The sequence below is a fragment of the Egretta garzetta genome, unplaced genomic scaffold (genome assembly GCF_000687185.1).
Source record: "Egretta garzetta isolate BGI_Z169 unplaced genomic scaffold, ASM68718v1 scaffold63, whole genome shotgun sequence".
NCBI lineage: Eukaryota > Metazoa > Chordata > Aves > Pelecaniformes > Ardeidae > Egretta > Egretta garzetta.
The window spans coordinates 900,821-923,696 of NW_009259199.1; the positions used below are offsets into that span (position 1 = coordinate 900,821).

Sequence of the window (22,876 nt, forward strand, 5' to 3'; positions counted from 1 at the left end):
ACAGTAGGGTCATAAGTGTACAAATAAATTATATATTATTACATAATTGCTTTTAAGAGAAGTTAATCCAATGTGAATGCAAAAGGGGAGGAGAAGATATAATGATGTATCATTAGTAAAAACAGCAACACTGGATTTTAGATTCAAGCTGAAAAGTAGCTTTCTTAATTTCAGGATAATTTGAACATTTAGTAATACATTAATGATTTTTACCTGTCTTTTCTTAACTGTTCCATCATAATTTAGTCATACTTTCAAAAGCCAATGCACTAAATGCTTTCATGCACATTAGCAGAACTCTGTGTCTACAAAAGCAACTAGCCCTGCGTAAATGGTTTAAATGTAATACAAAACTGGCTCATTTACTATTCTTCTGGCTGTTCTGGATGTTACCAACACTGCAGCAGAGCTGCACTGGTATGGGTCTCAGATTTATTACACAATATTTATTTTTCAGGTAGGCAGTGATGAAGTTGCAACAAGAAGTCCAAGTGCAATCAAGAGCGACTTTGGGGCCTTAGGACAACTGGTTAAGGGATCAGGAACACAAGCAGCATTCTCCTCTATCCTTCCAGTTGCAGGGAAGGATGAGGGAAGAAACAGGAAGGGCCAGCAGATCAATACCTGTCTCCAAGCCTGGTGTCACTGGCAGAATTTTGGGGGTTTTGATCATGGGTTGCTTTACATGACACCAGGCCTGCTGGCAACAGACGGGGTACACCTGTCTCAAAGTGGGAAAAGAATCTTTGCACAGGAGTTAGCAGGGTTCATTGAAAGAGCTTAAAACTAGGTTTGAAGGGGGAAGGGGATAAAACCAGGCTCTCTAGAGATCAGCTTGGGGGTAGCATGACAATGTTTGAACGTGCTAGCAAGGTCCTTTGGTCTGCCATCTCAGTGGAGGTAGGGGATGGAGATCCACACAGCAGCAAAGATGCAAGGGCTGTTGATGTGTTAGAAACCACAGAAGCACCTGAGAACAGTCATATAGGAATTAAGGCTTCTGCCCCCTGAAAGGCGGCAGGATCAATAGCCCAGCTGAAGTGTATCTACAGCAATGCAACAACAGCTGGAAGCCATTGTGCAGCAGGAAAACTATGATATAATTGCCATAATGGAAACATGGTGGGATGACTTGCACAACCTGGGTACTGCAATGGATGGCAAAAGGGATAGGTAAGGAAGGAAAGGCAGCCCTCTATGTTAGGGAGTATTTTGACTGTCTAGAGCTTAATGCTGGTGACAACAGTGCTGAGTGTTTATGAGTAAGAATCAGGGGGAAATTCAACAAGGCAGATATCGTGATGGGACTTTGTTATAGACCCTATATAGCTTTAGCTGGAACTTAGGAAAGAAAGGAGATTTTAAGACCTTTGGAAGAAGGGGCAGGTAACTCAGGAGGACTACAAGGATGTTGTGAGGTTATGCAGGGAGAAAGTTAGAAGGGCCAAAGCCCAACTAGAACTTAAGCTGGCTGGTGCCATAAAAGACAATAAAAAATATTTTTATAAATATATTAACAACAAAAGGAGTGTTAAGGAGAATCTCCATCCTATATTGGATGTGGGGGGAAACATAGTAACAAAGTATGAGGAAAAGGCTGAGGTACTTAATGACTTCTTTGTCTCAGTCTTTAACAGTAAGACCAGTTGTTCCCAGGCTATCCAGACCCCTGAGCTGGAAGACAGGGATGGGGAGTGGAATGAAGCTCCCATAATCCAAGGGGAAATGGTTAGCGACCTGCTATGCCACTTAGACACACACAGGTCTATGGAGCTGTGTGGGATCCAACCAAGGGTACTGAGGGAACTGGCACAAGTACTAACCAAGCTACTTTCCATCATTTATCAGCAGTCCTGGCTAAGTGGGAAGGTTCTGGTTGATTGGAGGTTAGCCAATGTGACACCCATCTACAAAAAGGGCCGGAAGGAGGATCCAGTGAACTACAGCCTGACCTCAGTGCCGGAGAAGGTCATAGAGCAGATCATCTTGAGTGCCATCATGTGGCACTTTCAGGACAGCGAGGTGATCAGGCCCAGTCAGCATGGCTTTATGAAAGGTAGGTGTCCTGCTTGACCAACCTTATCTCCTTCTATGACAAGGCGACCTGCTTAGTGGATGAGGGAAAGGCTGTGGATGTTGTCTACCTGGACTTCAGTAAAGCCTTTGACACCATTCCCCACAGCATTCTCCTGGAGAAACTGGCTGCTCGTGTCTTGGATGGGCATACTCTTCACCAGGTAAAAAACAGTCTGGATGGCTGGGCCCAAAGTGTTCTGGTGAATGGAGTTAATTTCAGTTGGCAGCAGTCACATGTGGTGTTCCCCAGGGTTGACTACTGGGGCCAGTTCTGCTTAATATCTTTATCAATGGTCTGGATGAGGGGATTGAGTGCATCCTCAGTAAGTTTGCAGACAACACCAAGTTGGGCAGGAGTATCGATCTGCTTGAAGGTAGGAAGGCTCTACAGAGACCAGGACAGGTTGAATTGATGGCCTGCAGCCGGTTGTATGAGGATGAACAAGGCCAAATGCTGGGTCCTACACTTGGGTCAAAACAACTCTATGCAATGCTACAGGCTTTGGGAGGAGTGGCTGGAAAGCTGTCTGGCAGAGAGGGATCTGGGGGTGTTGGTTGACACCCGGCTGAATCTGAGCCAGCAGTGTGCCCAGGTGGCCAAGAAGGCCAAGAGCATCCTGGCTTGTATGAGAAATAGTGTGGCCAGCAGGAGCAGGGAAGTCATTGTCCCCCTGTACTCAGCATTGGTGAGGCCACACCTCAAATACTGTGTTCAGTTTTGGGCCCCTCAATGCAAGAAGGACATTGAGGTGCTGGATGGTGTCCAGAGAAGAGCAACAAAGCTGGTGAGGGGTCTGGAGCACAAGTCTGATGAACAGCTGAGGGAACTGGGGTTGTTTAGCCTGGAGGAAAGGAGGCTCACCTTATCAGTCTCTACAGCTGCCTGAAAGAAGGTTGTAGTGAGGTGAGTGTTGGCCTCTTTTCACAAGTAACAAGTGATAGGACAAGAGGAAATGGCCTCAAATTGCACCAGGGGAGGTTTAGATTGGATATTAGGAAAAAATTTTTCACTGAAAGGGTTGTCAAGCATTGGAATGGGCTGCCCAGGCAAGTGGTTGAGTCCCCATGCCTGGAGGTATTTAAAAGACAGGTAGGTGTGGTGCTTAGGGAGATGGTTTAGTGGTGGACTTGGCAGTCTTGGGTTAATGGTTGGACTTGATGGTCTTAAAGTTCTTTTCCAACTTAAACGATTCTATGACTCTGTGATATTTTTTTTAGAACGTGGAGTTTTTAACTGTTAGCTCTAGAGTCTTTCCAAGTTATCCTGCTTTTTATCTGCAGGAAAAGTTCCAATCTTGTTGTTCCTGGTTTTGAATTTTTTTTCTTATGAATGACTATTTGGGTAGAAACTCGTGGTTTGAAATACAAAGCTTGAATTTGCTTCACAGTATTTTCCTATTTCACAGGCTTCAAGAAATTGCCACAGGATTTTATTTCTTATGTCTCTTATACCCTACATATTTTTTCGGTTTATTTCAGAAAATAATAGACTGCTGATTTCATGAGTCACCTGATGGAATTGTCCACTGCCCTCTGTTACTATCTTTAAGAGAATTCTCTAGGGCACATATGTTATAATTAATTACTGGATACACAGTGCCTGCCAGCACTGTGTAAAATCTATTCATAATTGTGGGAGAGAACTATGCAAGGTATTAAAGTCATACTTAACTAGGAAAGCTTTCAGGAGGAAGAGTAAAAAAAATCATAAATATTTCCTAGTAAATATGTTCTTTCTCAAACAGGGATCAATGGGATGTGGCAACTCAGGTGCCATGATGCCAGAAACAACATAACATTTCAAGTCTGAGGAAATGAACATGTGAGGGGGGGGAAATAAAAAAGACAAAGACAGCCCGAAGTTGCCCAAGTTGACTGCTTAACTTGTAGTAACTTGGAACAATAGACATACTATTTCTCTGCACCACTAGATGTAGAGACCTCTTGTCTGAGTTCCTTACACTGTCCCCTTTCCCTAGCATGTGTAACCTCAGGAAGGCACCCGTTTTAGGGCATGGGAGTGCTTTACTGTGGCTGCTATTACCTTAGGGGAGTGATTTATAGAGTTTGAAGTTCAGTAGACTAACGGCTCATGATGTCTATACACTTGCTGAGTGTAGTTTTACCTTCTTGGTTAGCTGTCCCCAAAATGTTTTATTCAATTTCTCAGGTTTTCTAATTTTTTTCTGAGCTTTTATTTCTCATCCTTAATCTTGTTTTCCAGCTTCTAGTCTACTATTCATGCTATTAACTCACCAGGTGAAGTAAAGAAATCACTGTTCATTATCTTGCACACCAAAAAACCCCAATCAAAACAACCCTTCAGTAAGGCAGCAAGACCATAGTTAAGTAAAGCAATATTTAGTAAACAGAGCAGAAAAAAAACCCATAAGAATTTTGAAAATGAATGAGTTAAAAGTCTCAGGTATGTCACCTCACCTCTTCCAGGAGCTACTAGGTCAAAAAATAAATATCTGTGGGGATGTTTCCAAGGGTAATTTCTTCATGCTTAAACCAGGTGACCAATAACTTTACCAAGTACTTTATACTACTGTTGGGCATAGCCTGATCAAGGTGTAGTTTTCTGGGCTAATATTGCTTTTCTTTTCTATATACTATGATTTTGGTAGAACTATGCCTCCCCTGAACCTGTGCAGTCTTCTCTCTGATTAAATATTCAAGGGCACCACGCAAAAGGCAAACTTTTGTTAGGTCAGTTGGCAGGCAGATTGAGCACCCCTATACAAATCATTTCTGTTATTAAAATATGCTATAATCAATTTTCAGAACTATCTGCAACTTTGAGGCTCCATGAACAGCTAAGAGAAAATAAGACTTCTTTAACAATGTTATCAGGTAACTTTCATCTGCAGAAGTATTAGTGAAGGTCTTTTTTTAAAAAAGGAAAATATTAACTATGTGGCTATGAGCTGATTAAGATTGCAGACTAGAAATCAAATACACTTGAACACCCAATTCCAGGTTTTAATATGTTTATAAACAATCACTTTCCTAATCAATATTACTGTAATAACAAAAATTTCAGATGTTCACCTGGCCCTAGAGGTCTTACAAGATCTCTCCCACAGCACTCTACCATCATGTAAGTGAAGCACAGGAGCTTGATTCTTTTCCTTTCAGATTGCATCTTTCCTGCATTTCTTTCTTGGTTTAATCCAATGTCCAGGATTAAACTACATCTCCCATCAAGCAATGCAGTCTCCTCCCAGGCTAAGAGAAGGGTGCAGGACAGCAGTCACAGCAAATTTTTTTTTTCAGTTCATCTTTTATGAGAGATTTTAATTCATCTCACAAACCCTTTTCAGTTTGGAAATGTATTTTCTGAATTCCTCTCTCCTGTATAGATTTTCTGTAGCATATCTGGGCAGCTACCCAAGAACATCAATTAAATTAGGTCAGGGAGACAAAATTATGTGTGTGACTAATTAACTCTGCCTTAAGTGTTAATAATGACGACAGGTTGGTATGTTTCATAGAAAGATATGTGCTAGAAAGCATCATGTGATAATGGATCAGAGGCCTTTTATGGCCTATGAGTTGTTCAGCGTCTCTTCTTTGTGAATTATAGTTAGGCAAATATGTGTTTGCCACACATTGAAAATTCATGCAAAACTCCTGTTGCTAGACAGTCACAGACATCTGGCCTGTTTGAAAAGTTAACTATCCTTATTCCTGAAGTTTTATACCTCATAATAACCTCTGGAAAGCAAAAAAATAAAATAAGTATTTGTCAGTGATGTTCAGCCTAACAATTTATTGAGAATCCATTTAATTATTCCCATTAGCCATTTCTGTAGTACCAATCACTGTATTGTTGGAGTACTTTTTATTTTGGCTTGAAGCATTTATGTAAATAGTCCCAAATCTGGGGCTTTTTTGTTTTGCTTTATTTTAATCCTTTTATGCTTCTCATGGGGACCTTTTTGCCGCTGACTTTTCAACCTGCAAGCCAAGGAATACATACCACATTGTACTGCTCTTCATGTCTCACCACTCCACACATACTCATTGCAGGCACTAACTTTCTGGACAGTTCTACTTTTTAAAGTCATGTCAGTGGGTCTGTACTCACATATGTATTCCATGAAAGCAAGACAATCTGATGGAGTGGTCTTCAAATTCTACTTTTGAAATGCTAAAAGTTAAGAAACATAATTAAACTGCAACAGCATTAACATTTATATAAAATATAAACTAAATGCTTATCCAGATTCACCAAACAAATTACAGGTTGAACATTATAAAAAAAAAAAAACCCCAAAAAAAACCACCCAGCTACTTATCAACGGCACCATTTGAAATTATTGCTAGTACTACAACTCTAAATGCATAGATGCCTTAAATACAAACCCTGAACATTTACATACTGATTTCATGAGCAAAGCAAAAGGTATTTGCCAGTAACAGTACAGGACTCAGCATTTTTATTGTCTGAGTAATCCTGGTTCGCTCTGATATGAAAATTCAATTATTTTAGAACTGGTCGTCTCATTAAATTTTGACAAGGAGCACAAGCTCAGTACCAGCTCTAGCTCTAAGAGGCTGTGGGTGCCTGACAGCTCCACGGTGAATTTTAAAATGTAGTATTTTTACAGGACAAGATTATCTGACAATTTTATATTAAAAAAGAAAAAATTAATCAAATACATTGTAATATCCAACGCTGGTAACTTGGCCTCTTGTAGATATTTTTTATGAAAATTTATTGTGAAAAAGAGTCCACTGTTTATTGCATCTTTTCCCCCAAACCCACCTCCATGTCTTATGCTCCACAACTGTGCTAGAAAAAAAAGTGTGCCTTTATGTGAGCAGCGAGTATTTAGCCACTCATTGTTAGCGTTTTCTACCTTTACTCAGTTAAAATGAAATTGTAATCATTTTTATAAATATTTTATTTAACCTATATATATATATACACACCATTAGCACTATCAAGGATGTTTAGACAAAATGGTTTTTCATCAGAAAATGTCAGTTCATTGAAACTAACACTTCTGTAAGACTTTCACTGGAAAACACTTCCCAAGTTTAGGATGACATACCATGGAACAGCAGGATAGTCCACAGGCTGTTGGAGTATTCAGACTTAGGACCTGAACCTCTTTTACAAGCGACCTTTCACCACCTGGACAATTACAGCCTGACCATGAAGTTGTTGCTTATTGTATCATAGATTTCCCCTAGTCTATCCTATTGAAAATGTTGCACGCTATAATCCAGATAAAGCAGCCGACTGTGAACAACATGGAAAGAAACAAGCTGAGGACTAGATTTGTGAGAGTATAAAGAGTTACACAGTATTTTTGCAGAGTCTTTTGGCAGAGCCGTGACATGCTTGGATCGTTCTCTTGAGCTGCTGCGGATCTACATTCTAGTTCCTATGGAAAGAATATTTAATTAGTTTTCAAAATCAAACAGCTCCAATAAGAAAGATGAAAGCATGCCATCTCTTAAACTGCTTAGAGGCATGGTGCTTATGGTCTTAGCTCTGGTGGAACAGACTAGGAAAACAAAGGCTTGAACTGGGTCTTCTATATCATAGCCTTAATAGCACAGTGTTGCTTTTGCAGTAGGCTTCAAAGTTCTGGGACTGGGAGGTGGAATGCAAGTTTAATGTTTGTTCCACCCCAATCTAGAATGTGAAATATGGAGAAACACTGAAAGTTAAAAAATCTGACAGTTTTCTTGTTTCATACAGGTCTGTGCCTTTTCAAGTAACTTATTTTAGCTGTTGGACAGTTAGTAAGCAATGAATGTGGAATTAATTTCCTTCAAGTTTGAAAAGACATTGCAAGCAAAGATTGATTTATTAGCTTATTCATGACCATTTCTTTAACATTACTTTAGGACTCTCACTGGATTTTCAGTCTGCAATTCCTTACAGTTACTATTTTTCCATCAAGGAAACAAAACATTTTGATTTGTGTGTTACATTATTTCTAACACTTTGTTCTTACTGCTGTAAAAGAATTTGTAAACCAAAGAGTCTGCATATTTATTACTGCAAATTTAAGACAGAGGCATTAAGGAAACAGATCATTAGATAGTATTGCAAGGTCAACACAAATATCCCATGTAAGATCTACCCAGGATTTCCTGCAAACAGAGAAATGTTCAAAGTCTAAACCAATGTCACATCAGGACCAGCAAAAGAGAATTACCTTTAAACATGTAGAAATCTGAGCAACAGAGGACATCCTCACTATGACAATCTCTAGAGGGAAATTATTCAAGGGGACCTTGTATGGGGAATAACAGACATATTGGACTATCCCATCTATTAGTTAGGGTCAGGGACATTTGAAATACAAGCTTCCTAGAAAAAAGCAATTTTTTTTTCTCCATATTTTAATTAACTTCTGTGAAGGTCACACATATCTCTATCTCTGAAATACAGTGTGTCACTCATTTTAAAAATCTGGATATTTAGCATTATCTTGCCATTATAGTCCAACTTTTTTAATCCAAAATTTCACTTCAGTGATCAAATTAAGGAGATGACAAGCTCCCTATCCTTACAAGCTAAGCATTTTATGTTTTCTACTCAGATATACTCTGTGTGATATAAGATGAGACTTCATAATGGGATTCAATGCAGTTGAGTGCTAAATTATAGCAGGCTTATATCACAGAAAATTATAACAATGAGAGAAGAATTCATATCATGGCTTTAGTAAGAGAGGAAAATTAAGACTTTGCAATTAAAGTAGTAACCTAAAACTTTAAAATAATTTAAACAGTTACTGAATACATGTAATGTTCTACACTTATCTGGAAGAAGGATTGGCAGTCGTTTGAAAGGATCCAAATGAAATGTGGACAAGGTGTATGTTATGTCCTCAGAACACAGATCTGTCATTTTCTTCATTGTTCATGAATACATTGGTATTGAATATCTCTTTCCCACAAATTCACAGGCTCCATGCAAGACTAGAGAAAAAACCAGTGTAATGTTATCGTTAAATTGATGTTGCATACAACTTTATGATAGTCCTGACAACTGCAGTTTGTGAATTTGCCAAGAGCAGCCTAGTAAGTGATTTTCAGAGATGAACACTGAACTATGTAGTAAAATAATCCTTTCCTTCAGAAGGATAAAACTGCAATTTTCTTGTAGATATAATTTACAGAATTATTACTGACAATTTTAGAATTCCACTGGGTGAAACACTGGGGGTTCAAGAACAGAATTTCTTATCCTTTTAAGAACAGACAAATTTTAAACAGGCAGTGTATCTATAGCATTTGTGTAATAACACAGGAGGAACCTGACCTGGAAAACTAGTGGTGGATTCCTTTCCTTATTCAAATCCTCACCTGTTTGAAAGCTAAGGTGCTCTGTGATTCATAGTTTTGGATAAGATGTAAAAAGAGCCCAGGCTCATATTCTGATTTCTTCTCGCATGCCTTTGGACTGCAGCCTATAGTGCATTTAGAACTAGGTTTTCATATGAGCACTACTGCGTAAAAAGATCTTGCCACAGCTATTTAAAAGATTTCCTGCCCTGGCGAAACTTTGTAGTTTATGTGAGTGTTTAGATTGCAAATCAGAGTGAAAAGGAATAATTTTAAGTGTCAAGAAGGAAGAAAGGTATCTTAAAAGATACTGCAAAGTATATTGATATTTGATGCTTAGGTTTCTTGCTGACAATTGTTTTAGTAATCTCATAGGAACAAGGGAAAAGGCAATAGTATTCAATACAGATGTCATATCTCTAATTGGTTTAGACCCAATCCTGTAGACTTAGTGCAAGCACGTGAACATTTCCCCTGACATCAGTGAGCTAACTGAAGTCAATGGAACTAATTTCAATGAAATAGCTATATGTATCTTTGTATAACTTAGACTGGAACGACAGTTGTCAAGCAAAATGCTTGGTGCTTGTTTGATTTCTTTCTGAAGGCCTCAAGCTTGTTTCTTTTTAACTTAGAAAATATCTTTCATGGTGGGCTGGACAGCTTGCAGGATTTCATTGTCTAGAATGAATTAGCTTTACAAAGACCAATGCAATTACATCTGTTCTGTGTTCTTAGTTTTTAAATTCTGAAATCCAAGGATCTAGCAGATGAGCTGCTGAGACACTTCTAGCTGCAATGATGTAAGGCCCAGTAATTTTCATTTCCACTCTCTTGGCTTTGTGTGGTTGAGTAAGTGATTTGACCACTTCCGTTTACAGCTTCTGTTTGCAAGGTCAGAGAAAAACTGGTTTATAGTGATGCCGTATAATGGACTTTGAACCAAAGCAGCTTAAATTCAATATATTTCCACTCTGCTGTCTGATGGTGACTTCTAGAGAAAGTCAGGATGGATGACTTGTCAAATACAACTAAAATGGGGAATGTCTTCTAGGACTTCCCTAGAAGGACCTGTGAACATGACTCATAAATTGAAAGGGCTGTACCCACTGTGCTTTGCAGGAGTGCAAAGTATTAATCAGCTGGTTGCAGTCCTTGTCTTTAGGGAAAAGATTTTAAGGGGCACTCAGGTAAAAGTCCTTTAAGATTATATACTCAGGCCTACTTTCCTGCTTAGAGTCCCTTCCCTGGCACTCCGCTCAGAGTCATCTGTTGATCAGTTCTTGCATTAGTCATCCTCACTGGCAAATATGATTTTGTTGCAGGGGCAGGCAGTATTTGTAGGCGGCCTGATTTCAAGTTGAATTCAAACTCATGAAGAGGACAATATATGTGCTTAGTGACAAGTGTTGGACACACCTGGGCTTTCAGACTTTTCCTGGAATGAGCAGCTCAGATATAGCATAGGCAAACCAAGTAATATCCTTTCTTCAAGGAAGCCTGAATAATGTAGGTGATGTCTAAATTTTAGTAGAACATTTAATAGGACTAGCTGAAAACAAGAGGGAAAGATGCACTATAAAATGCAGTTAACTTTCACATTCTAAATTCAAGATCAGAATTAGTGGAAAATACAACAGGGTTAACAAAAAAAAAACCAGCTAAATTACTCTACCAACATTCATGATAAACTACTTTGTCTGGCTTCAAATAATCTGAAAATGTTCTCCATTAAAAAAAAATATGGAGAAAGGAGTACTGAATATAGCCTGGGTGAAGCAGAGTACAATGAAATCCAAAGCAGAGCTGGAGACAGCCATACTTCTGAGCCACAGGGTGAAGTAGAATGTTTTGCTGGAGTATCTAGATTATCAAGAAATAAAATTGTTTAAACTCACCCTTTGCCAACTGCTAACCATACTGTTTTTAATATGATCTACACAAGGTGCTTCAGATGTGTTGGTAGAAAAGAATAACATCTGCTCACCCTGATTCAGTTTTTCAGAGTTATACAAGGTGGAATTTTACCCTATTGGCATGGAAATCTTAGACAATACAAAGAGTTGTTAAAATAAGCCAAAATGTGTAAGATCTCTAAATTTTTGTGAAGTTCTTCAAGGGCTGTAGTGGACATAGTGGTCTTATCTCTTTTAATTGAGGAAATAGAGCGGTAGGAGATAATAACAGGAAATATAAATACTTGCTTTTCATAATTTTAAGAAGTATTTCACATTATTCCTTTTTCTGATATAGTGACTGAAATGTATGATCTCCTCAGCCTAAACGGATGTGTCTAACAATTAATGGGAGGATCTTCCAGTGATTTTGCAAATTCCTTAATTTACATTAACAGATGATGTGTGTGAACCATGGAAACATATGTCTCTTTCAGTGCCAAAATTTAAAACTGCACCTAGACCTTAGTAAATGAAAAAATTATGGTTCACACTTTATTCTTGCTTTAAAATGGGTGGAATTTCAGCATGGTAAAGATCAGTTAATTGACACATACAGGGCAATTAAAAATGAGAATCACATATTTATTGTCCATTTTTAATGCTTTTTCCTTTCTGAACCCGGAATCCGGGCCAGCCTCCTATCCAAGTTTTCCTTCATGCCTTATTGTCTATTCTGTTCAGCTATTTAAAAAATGTTGAATATCAACAATGGCTTTCAGTAGTGTATTGTCAACTTTTGTATGAAGCAATCTTGGTTGAATGAGAAGATCCCAGAGCTTATAGTTCTATCTACTGTGCTGCACTGGGTTTCTGCTTGAATGTGTGTGACTGATAACAGGACAAATTTCTACCTTCGTTATTACATTTCAGCTACATAATTCATTTGCCAAAATCTTTTAGGAAATATCTTTATAGCATATTGCACGAGACATCAGGTAAGTGCTTGTAACATAAAAATAAGTAAAGATCCAGAAACTGCCTTGTCAAATTTGTTTGTTAATTGTAGATCTGCTTCTGCTAGGTTGTTTTGCAGACTTTTACAATTTTGTGGGTAGCTGTGTGCCCTGAGACATCTCTACCAGAACATCTTTGCTCACATAAAGAAATTCATACTAGATCTGCATGACTTTTAAACTCTAAAAGCAGTATTTAGAAATATCTGGGGAAAAATGTTGCAATTGTGTGCACAGCTTATGGATATTCAAGTAACAGATGTTGCCAATGTTGTTGTCAATATGAAAGCTTGTTTCTGTATAGAATTTGTAGTACTAAAACTGTTTAAAGCATCTTTTTTTTAACTGGTTGTTAGCCTTCACAGTCTGATATAATTTTATTCTGCATGTGATATAATTTTAATTTAACTTATATATACTCGATCACCAATGTATCTTTGAATGGAAGTTAATTTTCTAGACACTGTTTTCAGGGAATCCAAGGATTCCCCAGCAGTATTCAGTTTATTCATTCATTTCAGTTAACAGGTGGCAAAACAGGTAAAACACAAGCAGCAGTTTTCCTTTCATTCTCCATCTCATTTGTTGACAGTTAATGTCACTTTGAAAAAGATTAATTCGAGAGATCACTTTTCTAAATTATTTGATTGCTATAATGACAGGGAGCGATAGTTCTGTACAGTACTTGATCCTGTTGGAGAAACTGAACCAGAATTTCCACTGCAGTCTGTATTTTGCCTAGATTAGGGGAGCAGGATCTAGCCCAGTATAAAAAATTAATTAATGCCTTAGCCATGTATCACATTTGATATCCTTTACTTAAAGCTTTTAGTTTTTTCACAGTACGAAAAGGTAAAGTCAAATTCACAAAGGCAACAAATATCAACAAGGACTCAAACAGTACTGATTCAGACTGGTGATCCGAGAAGCAGAGGTCATGGAGCAAATTGGTACTGCTGAGTATGAGAAAAGATCGTACATATCAGACTCCAAAGAATGTGTGCTGTAGTAAAACTGGCATTATATACCAAACAACATAAAACTTAGATGTGGAGTATCCTTCTGGGTAGAATATCTCGGTATCGAACAGCATCCCGTTTGACACTGTGTTATCAGTTTCCCATTAATCCATCTGCTTGGCTCTTTGTCCCAGATCCTGGACTCTTTTTAGTGCCCGTGTCTGCTTTGTCTGTATACTGTCTGCAGACAAACAATGACCGTTACATACCTTACAGTATATGTGTGTGTGTACGTGCATAAGCAAAAAAACAGCATACAATATATTGTTTAACAGATTGTAACCTCTTTTGCAGATATGCAATGTACTCCTTATTCAGAGAGATTATTCACACAATTATATTCTTGTCAAATACATGAAAGATTTCTGTGTTTTAAAAAGTGTTTCAAAAACATCTTAGAAGGCAAATTATTTCAGTGGAAATTACAACTTTAGGAATAAAACCTGTCATTTTTATACCTGTGCTCTGATACCAAACAGTGACAACAGAATTTTTGAAACAGTATATTAATAATGAAGGTCTGCTTTCTACATTACTCATTGATACCTAGTATGTTTATAGTTTTAGTAGTTTTGAAACATTATACAGATGCTAATTCATACTCTTATCTATTACTGATTACTATAACAGTGCCTGTCAAAGAAAGAGGATTTAATGAAAAACATCATAATAAAATTTTACTTTTGCCTGAAAAAAGGGTTAAGGATTTTTACATAGACTGCATTACATAGATGGCACAAGCAATCAGGTGGGGTAAAGCGTAGGTCTATTTTACATCATAAATTAGGAATCAAAGTCATAGAGAGTTTGCTGAGGAAAAGAATGAAACTTTAACTTCTGGTTTTGTCTTTCGAATGACTTGAACAAAGCTTGCTTTAAAAACAAAGAACAGAGCAATTCCATTTAGTTTTAAAAATAGACTTTATTTATATTTCAGTCTTCATCTCTAATGAAAGGAGATTCAAGACTGAGAAAGCCTAAGAGAAATGTTTCATTAATATCTTGAGGAAGATGTGAAAGCAGCAGCGAACAAAAAGGTACGGTGCCCAGTACAGCTGTCATGTTTTTCATACACGCTATATAAAACTCTGTCTTTCCAGAAGTGTCCGACCAACAAGTCAATTGTTAAATTTATTGTAAAACTGTCTTTCTGGATTTAATTAAAGAGATTGACCAGTTACTGAGTCAATATCTTAGCATTTCCTTAGCACTTTGAAATCATTCACATCTCTTGTAAAATATGGGTTTTCATTAGATGTCGTAACTGTGACTGTGGTCATAAAAAACCCCAGCCTGCCAGTGACAGTTTTGATGACATTTTGGGGTTTTAAGAATTTGTGACTTTTCCATGGTGAAATAATAGGCTCTTCAATGATCTTTTGATTTCAGTGGGTGCTAGAACTCATAGAACTTTGTAAAGAGGCTAAGGTAAGTGTTCCTTTGTTGAACCTGCTTTGCTCTGTACAGTATAAACTATGAGAGGTTTCTAGTCTGTTTTTTCATTTTTAAAAATCTTTTTTGTTGTACAGTGACAGGTTAATTCCCCTTCAAAAATAAAAAGCTCTCTGTGGAAAGTGATGTTTAGGAGGCATGCAAGTTTTAATACAAAGAGATTCTCCTGTTCTGTTTATCCAGAACCCTACACGTGACCGATGTTAGTTGTCCAGATTATATACTGGAACATTTTTCTTAATTAGGCACTGTCCATAACTAGAAAGGATGTTTTTTAAGCTGTCTATGTAACCCTTGGTGATTGTTGATCTTAAAGAAGTTTGGCTCTTCGCTGTGGGCATGAGACTGCCTCTGTTGCTTAGAACTCTCAAGTCAATATGGTGCATTTCTATAGTAATTTTCTATAGCAGTATCACTTACAGGTACTAGAAAGTACTGCTTATAATTATGAGGTAAATATAGCTGTCCCTTTTCATTTTACAAGAGGAAAAACTGAAGTGTGGGGTTTACTTGCCTGAGATCAGCCAGTCAGCTTGGCAAAACAGAGTTTGGATCTCTCTTGCCAGTGGATGTGGGTATTCAGAACCAAGTCATAGAGTCCATCTCTGTAACGCCATGTAGCCTGAGTTCCCAGTCATGGTATAGACAGGAAAAGGCTCTTTTTCCTCAAAATGCCTTCACTGCCTCGCTCCACATACAAACTCACCATACATACTTCTTGCCTTTCCAGTACTCTATTTTTCCCCCCGGTAATCCCACATATATCCTGTGGTGGTTTTGTTTAAGTAGGGGATGATGCTTCACTCATGTGATATTTCCCTCATCCTAAAAGATCAGGTAAGCTCTTCGCCAGCTGACCTGCAGCCAGTCATGCTTTCTTTAACCATATATAACCAAGGAATTGGCAGGGCCTCCTGTATGCAAAGGAGTCACTAGCTTGTTTACACAATCTTTTTTAACTTGTAGAAGGGAAGAGGAGAAAGCTTTGCAACTTTGGGGGACATGTGGTAGACATGTAAAACCAGGAATTTAGATGTGTATCTGCCTTACGTTGTAGAACTCCTACCAATTGATACAGCAAAGAATCCTGACCAAAATTTGCAAGGAATCTCAGCAGGACTAAGAGGTCAGGAACTACCATCTGATATGCTATGAGAGTTTACACAAGTTGAGAATATGAGCCAAAACCTTTTTCTTTATTTCTTCTGGATTCTGCACCCTTTGAAATAAACCAAGCACACTGAAACACATTTCACCCCCATGAGGTGTGGCAGGCAGGACAGCCTGCTCACCACGGTGTCCTTCCGACATAGCTGGTCAAGGTTACTATTTTGCTCTTCTGACACATTATCAATTATCCTGCCAACAGACTGATACTGGACCTGTAGTTTTCTTATAAAATAAAAAACTGAGTTTAATTAAATCATCAGTAACTTGGACCTAATTATTTCAGACAGTATTTAATTAATGCTTCATGGATACCTAATGTAATTAAGGTTCCTTTAATAAGACCTTCTATGACATTAAAATATATGACCTTTATCTTTCTTATCATCCATAGTCTGACAACTCAGATTTGTCATTTTCACTATAGGTATAGTTTGATTAAATAGAACAGAACATAAAATTAATCTAGCAAATTATACTTGTTTGTTTCTTTTTTTTTTTTTTTTTGCTACTTAAAGACTAATAAGTTAAGTCTTTTAATTAGCAGTGTCGGTACAAATGTTCATGCTAGCATTTTATCTTTGTGTTTTTTCAGACTGTTTCTTTTGTGTATCGTTTTTTATGACAAAAGTAGATAACAACGAGACTTTATTAATCATGGTGAAGGGTTCAATCTTTTAGATATGAAAAATAAGGAGCTATTCTTTACAGTAAAAATGACTACTAGTTTTTTTAAATTTAACACAATTCTTCAAAGGTCTTAACTTTTCTGGTCACAAACTTCCCAAACATAAAACTGTAGTTTTAATGTGAATGAATATAAATGAGATTCCTAGGCTGGCCCATGCTTGCTTTTTAGGAGCTACAGGTTCTCTCTTCTTTATTGTCATTGTGGGGTAGTTACTCAGGATCCAGTGAAAGAGCATTTGTCATACGCAAAACACAGAAAAAGAACGTGATTGCAGGGATATTATAAGCTTTCTTGGAACAGCACTCATCTGATCTTGTTTCCTCACTCCCCAAAGAGATTTTCTGTCTCACTTTCAAAAGTAGAGCTGCTCCAGTGACATCAGTCATGTTTGATTACATTCTACACACTGAGTTAGGGCTTACTAATGTATGTGTTGAGGCTTAGCCCCAGTCAGCAACCAAGCACCCCACGGCTGCTCGCTCACCCTCCTCCCTCGTGGTGGGGTGGGGGAGAGAATCGGAAGACCAGAAGTAAGAAAACTCGTGGGTTGAGGATAATAATAACAATAACAGGAAAACAACAGGAGAGAAACAAAACCCAGGAAATACAAGTGATGCTCACCACCCGCCAAACAACACCCTGCCAGTCCCAGAGCAGTGTTCACTGTCCCCCAGCCAACTCCCCCCAGTTTCTATACTGAGCATGAAGCCGTATGGTCTGGAACAGCCCTTTGGACAGTTGGGGTCAGCTGTCCTGGCTGTGCCCCCTCCCAGCTTCTTGTGCACCTGGCAGAGCATGGGAAGCTGAAAAAGTCCTCAACTAGTATAAGCACTACTTAGCAACAACTAAAATATCCATGTGTTATCCACATTTTTCTCATACTAAATCCAAAACACAGCACTATGCCAGCTACTAGGGAGAAAATTAACTCTATCCCAGCCAAAACCAGGACAGTATGCAAAATTTAGCACATAGGTAAGAGTTTTGCTAAGTCAGAGCACTGACATTTATAATCCTGTTAACTGAAGAAGGGGACAGCTGTCTCGAGGTATGAAAAAAAAGGTATTAGAAGTTAAACAAGCAGAATGCAACCTGGCTGTTTAATAAGCCAATATGAATGCTTCATGCACAAGAAAAATATAAGTAGAAGGTACAGAAGTCTATAAATGGAATAGTTTCAATTTACTTCTATTCATGTTTTGGTTATTTTGAATGTCAGATCTTTGGAATATGGATAATTTCCACCAACTCTGTCTAGCAAAAATAAATCCAAAAATTGAAACAGATTTTTTTCAGATGTTCAACAAAAGTTTTAGGTAAATTTGTGATTAGAAAAACAACACAAAGCTTAAAAAGTATCAGTGAAGTATAGTGCGCTTTTTTTCATTACACTAAGAAAAAAACAAGGAGTGATCCTCTAGAGAAGGGAAACAATTTGTGTTGTTTTCTGTTCTCCCACTCAATAAAAACTAGAAGGGCAAAGAAAACTCTTGGTGCAGAACCACTGCAGGTGCTGAGGTGGAATAACTTTGCTTTGTTTCCAGCAGAGAATGTGGAGAAGGGAGCAGTTTACTGACTCATGCTTTTATTCTCTTCATAAGAGTTTTAATACCAGAGATGTTGTCTGGAGAGAGAACATTTTAAACAAGTTGATGAGCACTACAGAGTAGATTTCAGACACAGTCTTTGAGGAAGAGGGGAGTTTTCCTCTGCTTCACTCCAGAAAAGGGCAGAAACTCATGCTGAATTTTAAGCCTGTAAAGAATCTCATTTAAATCTGTGAAAATATTCCCACACTTAAAATTAAACACAAGCTGAAGGGGTTTGCTCCATAGGCAAGGAGCAGGCTTAGTGAGCTATCTGGACTACACAAGGTCTGTTGAGGTGATAAGGAAGAATGAGCAAAGAGCTGTAGTTGTGGTAATTAAGGGTGGGAAAAGAGTCTGAGCAGACTAAAAAAAAAAAAGAAAAAAGCCAAGTAAACACTGGGCACCTCATTCCCTTTGATTTATTCCAATGTTCTGCCACAGCTACCTGGAGTAGTTAGCAGTTTAATATGTGCATAACCCAAAATTTAACATGAGGGTTATCACCTGCATAACATCACCAATAATGCATCTTAATTTCCTTCTGCAACTTCAAGCCTTTTCATGTTAACATAACCAGGCACTGTTCTATATCTATTCACGTCCCTAAAAATGACCTGTCTCCTTCTAGTAAGTCCGGTTCACTATAGAATTGTGGATTTGTAACAATGCCTTCAAGCTATGGAAATATATGATATCCAAGAAAAGAAAAAGTCACCAGAGAGAAACAGTATCTGGAAAAGTGATAACAGCAGCTTCTTATAAAAAATTACATAAATCCTTGTATAGAGTCCATGATCTTCTTCCCATTGAAATTAAAAGTTACATTCAGCACACAGCAACCCCTGACTTTATACATCAAATAAAACTGTCATGTTAATTTAATAAGTCTTAATTAGTACCTATATGTTGTTTGCTGATTGCAGACTGTGATTAGTGTTGAGAATACAGTCACTAACCAGTGCTAGCAGTACTCAATTAAGATTTAAAAATGTAATAAAGTCAGTGACCAAGATTCATCCCACTTACACAAATTCCCAGTAGGGGAAAAGGATGTGAAGGGGTTAAGCCCAGGAAATTTATCATTACACAAACAGGCAGCTGCAGAATTCCGCTCCTATGGCTGCAGTGAGTCTGTGCTGAGCAAAGCCTCCCACTGAACAGGCTTTTCGGGACAGGAGAACAGAAAAAAAAATCTTTCCCCTAGCCCTTTCTGATTCACCTGTCTTACAATCTTTTGCATTTCATATTGTCCTCTGATCAGCTGATGACCTCATGATTCTCTCCTTGCAGTTAGTTTTTTATATTTTACATCAGGCATCTTTATAGTCACCACAGTTAGATTTCACCATTTTCTTCATTAACACGATGAAAATTGAATTACAATGAGAGTCTGTCTGAATAGAAAACACCTAATCTATCCATGGATATTCAAGAGAAATATGATTAATATAGAAAAATCTACTGGGTAAAAAATTTTGATCCAAGCATGGAAAATTAATTGATCAGATTGCACAGATTACTGAAAACTGATCACTGTGGCTACATTAGGGCCTTTAAAAGCAAACACAAATCAGTGAGTCATTTTAATCAAATTTAATTTAGATTATACACTTTCACATAAAATCTAATTTAGTTGGAATTACTCGGTCATGACTTGTCTGCTCCCCACAGGACAAGGTTAAAGAGATTACATTTGGGTTCATGTCAGCAGCATCTGCTAGTTAGCCCTCTGAATGCTGATTTAATGAGAGAGGTTATGCTTGGTCTCTTGGAAAGAATTCTGGTTTAGGCAGGTGCTTGAGAGATGTTATTAATTTAGTATGATACAAGGAGTGATGTTATCATACTTGGAAAACTCTTGTATCATTATTTTCAGATGTATAAAATATCCTGGTGTTTACATTTACATCTGTTTAGCAGCTTTTGAGGGTTTCCCTCTAATCTGTCTTTAAGATATTGCTTTAGAGAGGTAGAAGATTCCTGTTTGAGAAAGAACAGCTTTTTAAATATTAACAATTATCTTGGGGCTTGTCTACAAGAGGCAGCAAATGAGCATTAAGCTACACTATGAATTTACAGAGACCTAGAAGGTGCCAACTCTACATGTGGGGAATGCCTTACTGTCTCTCACCAGCGGAAAATCCACACCTTCAGTCAGATCATTCACTGAGAGCACCTTGTGTGCTAGCCCGCTTGCTCTGCGAACAGACCTTTTGTTTCTGTGTATTCAGCTACCCAGAGCCAGAGTCTATCCCCCTTTGATACATAGCACTGAGGTTTTATGTTGAAATGAATAGGATGCATTGCAGTTAGTTACTGGTTGATGACAAAAAAGTCTAAGTGAGTTTAGCCTTTGGTGTTGAACGTAGTGAGGGCAAGCTCTGTTATGATGGAGCAGGCACTTTGCGGTAAAAACAGAAGCAGTGGTCACTATTTCTACTTCTTCAGCCCTGTTGCAGAAGATAAGAAGGTAAAAATAATTCTGAAAACCTGTTGCTCAGTACCTCACTCTGAACCAGAAAATTTCCATTGCCATTATGAATCACCAGAGTTGCCAAAGATACATCCATGATTTTCCAGAGACATCAGTGCACAGGCACAAAATGCAGCGTGCAGAAGGCACACTTCCTTGGGTATCTGCTGCTCTTCTGACCTAACTGCTGGATGTGCAGAAGTCAGAGAAAAAGAGGCTAACTCCACAAATTCTTCCTGGACAAAATTTCCACAAGGAACGAAAGGACAGACTGAGAGACTCTGGACATCTGTAACCTTAACTGATTCCCTAACCCAGCAGGTAAACCATGGACTGAAATGGCCTTAACTGTCATAAAGTATGTCCCTGCCTATCCAGGAGCCTTTCATCCTAAAGTAGTTTTCTCCCACATATAGAAATGATGAGCCATGAATTCATTCGGGGTAAATCAGCACCATTTCACTGAAATCAATAAGAGTTGCATCAATTTTAGATATACTGCATGTTTTCTGCTGTTTTTCTAAGCAGTGTTTATGGTCCTCCAGAAGGAAAAAAGTACTGGAACTATTAATGCCCAAAGTTCTGATAAAGATTTTGAATAACAATTGGAATTCATTACAAAATTTTACTATTTTGATGCATAATTTCCCTGGTGGAGGGGTTTAAAACTCTCTCTGTAATTACCATAACAGCATAAGGGTCGAGCCATTAAAATAATCTCTGGCAATTCTGTGTGATTCGTGTTATTTATGAAGAATGATGCAGACACAATGTTCTTTGCTACACCATCTGTTTTCTATGTGTCTCTCTACCCTTTCTCTTCCCCTATGTGTAAATGGTCAATTCTTACATATGTACTAGAAGAATGTACATCTCCAAAATTAATAAATCCACCCTGAAGAAATAGCATTTATATATGACATCCATAATCATATCAAAGAGAAGCAGGCAAAATTGAGAAAAATGGGGACATACCTTATTACAACTACCTTCCATTCTAGCATATTTTTCTTATTAGCAGTGCAGACAAAAGGCAGCCCTCCTATTTTATTTTAAATGAGCCTAATAGAAGTATCTCATCCACTTCATTTTCATATAAAATTGCACGGTGGAGCCTGATCCTCCTGCCTTTACTCAGGCAAAATACCTACTGCTGTCCCTGGAAACAATGTCTATGTAAAGATTACAGAGTTAGGACCTGGTATTTACATTTTTGCCCTGGCTAACCACTGTTCATTCTGTGTTGCACGCAGCATTCCCAAATCATCTTTTAAACATGAAAATGATGTGCTGAACTCGGTCAGCCTTTGGTAAGAACAAATATAAGCGTGCAGTGATTCATTTAGAAATGGCATGGTTCTGTAGCAGTTGTGACAAGGTAAAAACATGCTAAGCTTGTGTGAATATATTTCCTAAGATGGTACTAGTGTTGAAATACCAGATACTTTTTGCATCCAAATTATCTATTTGAGTTTACAGAAGTTTTACATTCACAAAATACAGAAGAGGAGATACTAAAATTTTCTGCTGGTGTCCTGCAGATACGCAGGCAAACCCTTTGCTGGTTTAAATTTGTGAAGCACGAGCAAGGGCAACAGAACCATCTTGTTTCAGACAGCTCATAGGTATGGCCAGAAACAAATGATAATAAGAATTCCTGATTCTGGTGAAATAAGGTGAGTCTGAACTTGAAGAAGCATTCACAAATCTGCTACACAAACACTGTGTAGTAACACAGCTATCTGGCTGATTACCTGTATGGAAACAAATTCCAACATTAGTTATGTTTGTGTAATCCTGGTACAAATGTACATCATCAACAGCATGTCCCTGCTGCCCCGAAATGTGCTTCTATCCACAGAATTCACCCAAGTGAAATTCAAAGAGCCAAAAAGGAAATAAAGTGAAACATGGTCAAATTGTGCATTTTTGCATTCTAAATTAAATATTTTACACACTGAAAAATATATTTTGACACATTCTATATTTGAGGCACAAATTTCAATGTTGGAGCGGTATGAAGAAAGGAATGTGATAAAAAATAAAACCAAAATGCTGCCAAAAATCGACAGAGTTCATGCTGAGATCTGACCTGCCTGATTTGAACCTCCTTCTATTAAATTACCACAGTAAACACAAAAAAGTAATCCAAAATACAGTACGGACACCAAAACATTCCTG

General features: G+C 37.9%; 1 protein-coding gene across 1 annotated transcript in view; it reads left to right on the forward strand.

Moving 5' to 3' along the window:
* Positions 1-1,054: 1,054 nt before the first annotated feature.
* The window catches only part of LOC104123559 (transcription factor Sox-3), a 46,214-nt gene continuing 24,392 nt past the window's right edge, over positions 1,055-22,876 (forward strand). Inside the window, exons 1-2 of the mRNA XM_009635827.2 lie at positions 1,055-1,173; positions 1,638-2,056. Of these exons, the coding sequence (XP_009634122.1) occupies positions 1,055-1,173; positions 1,638-2,056 (538 nt within the window). The remainder of the gene's footprint in view (positions 1,174-1,637; positions 2,057-22,876) is intronic.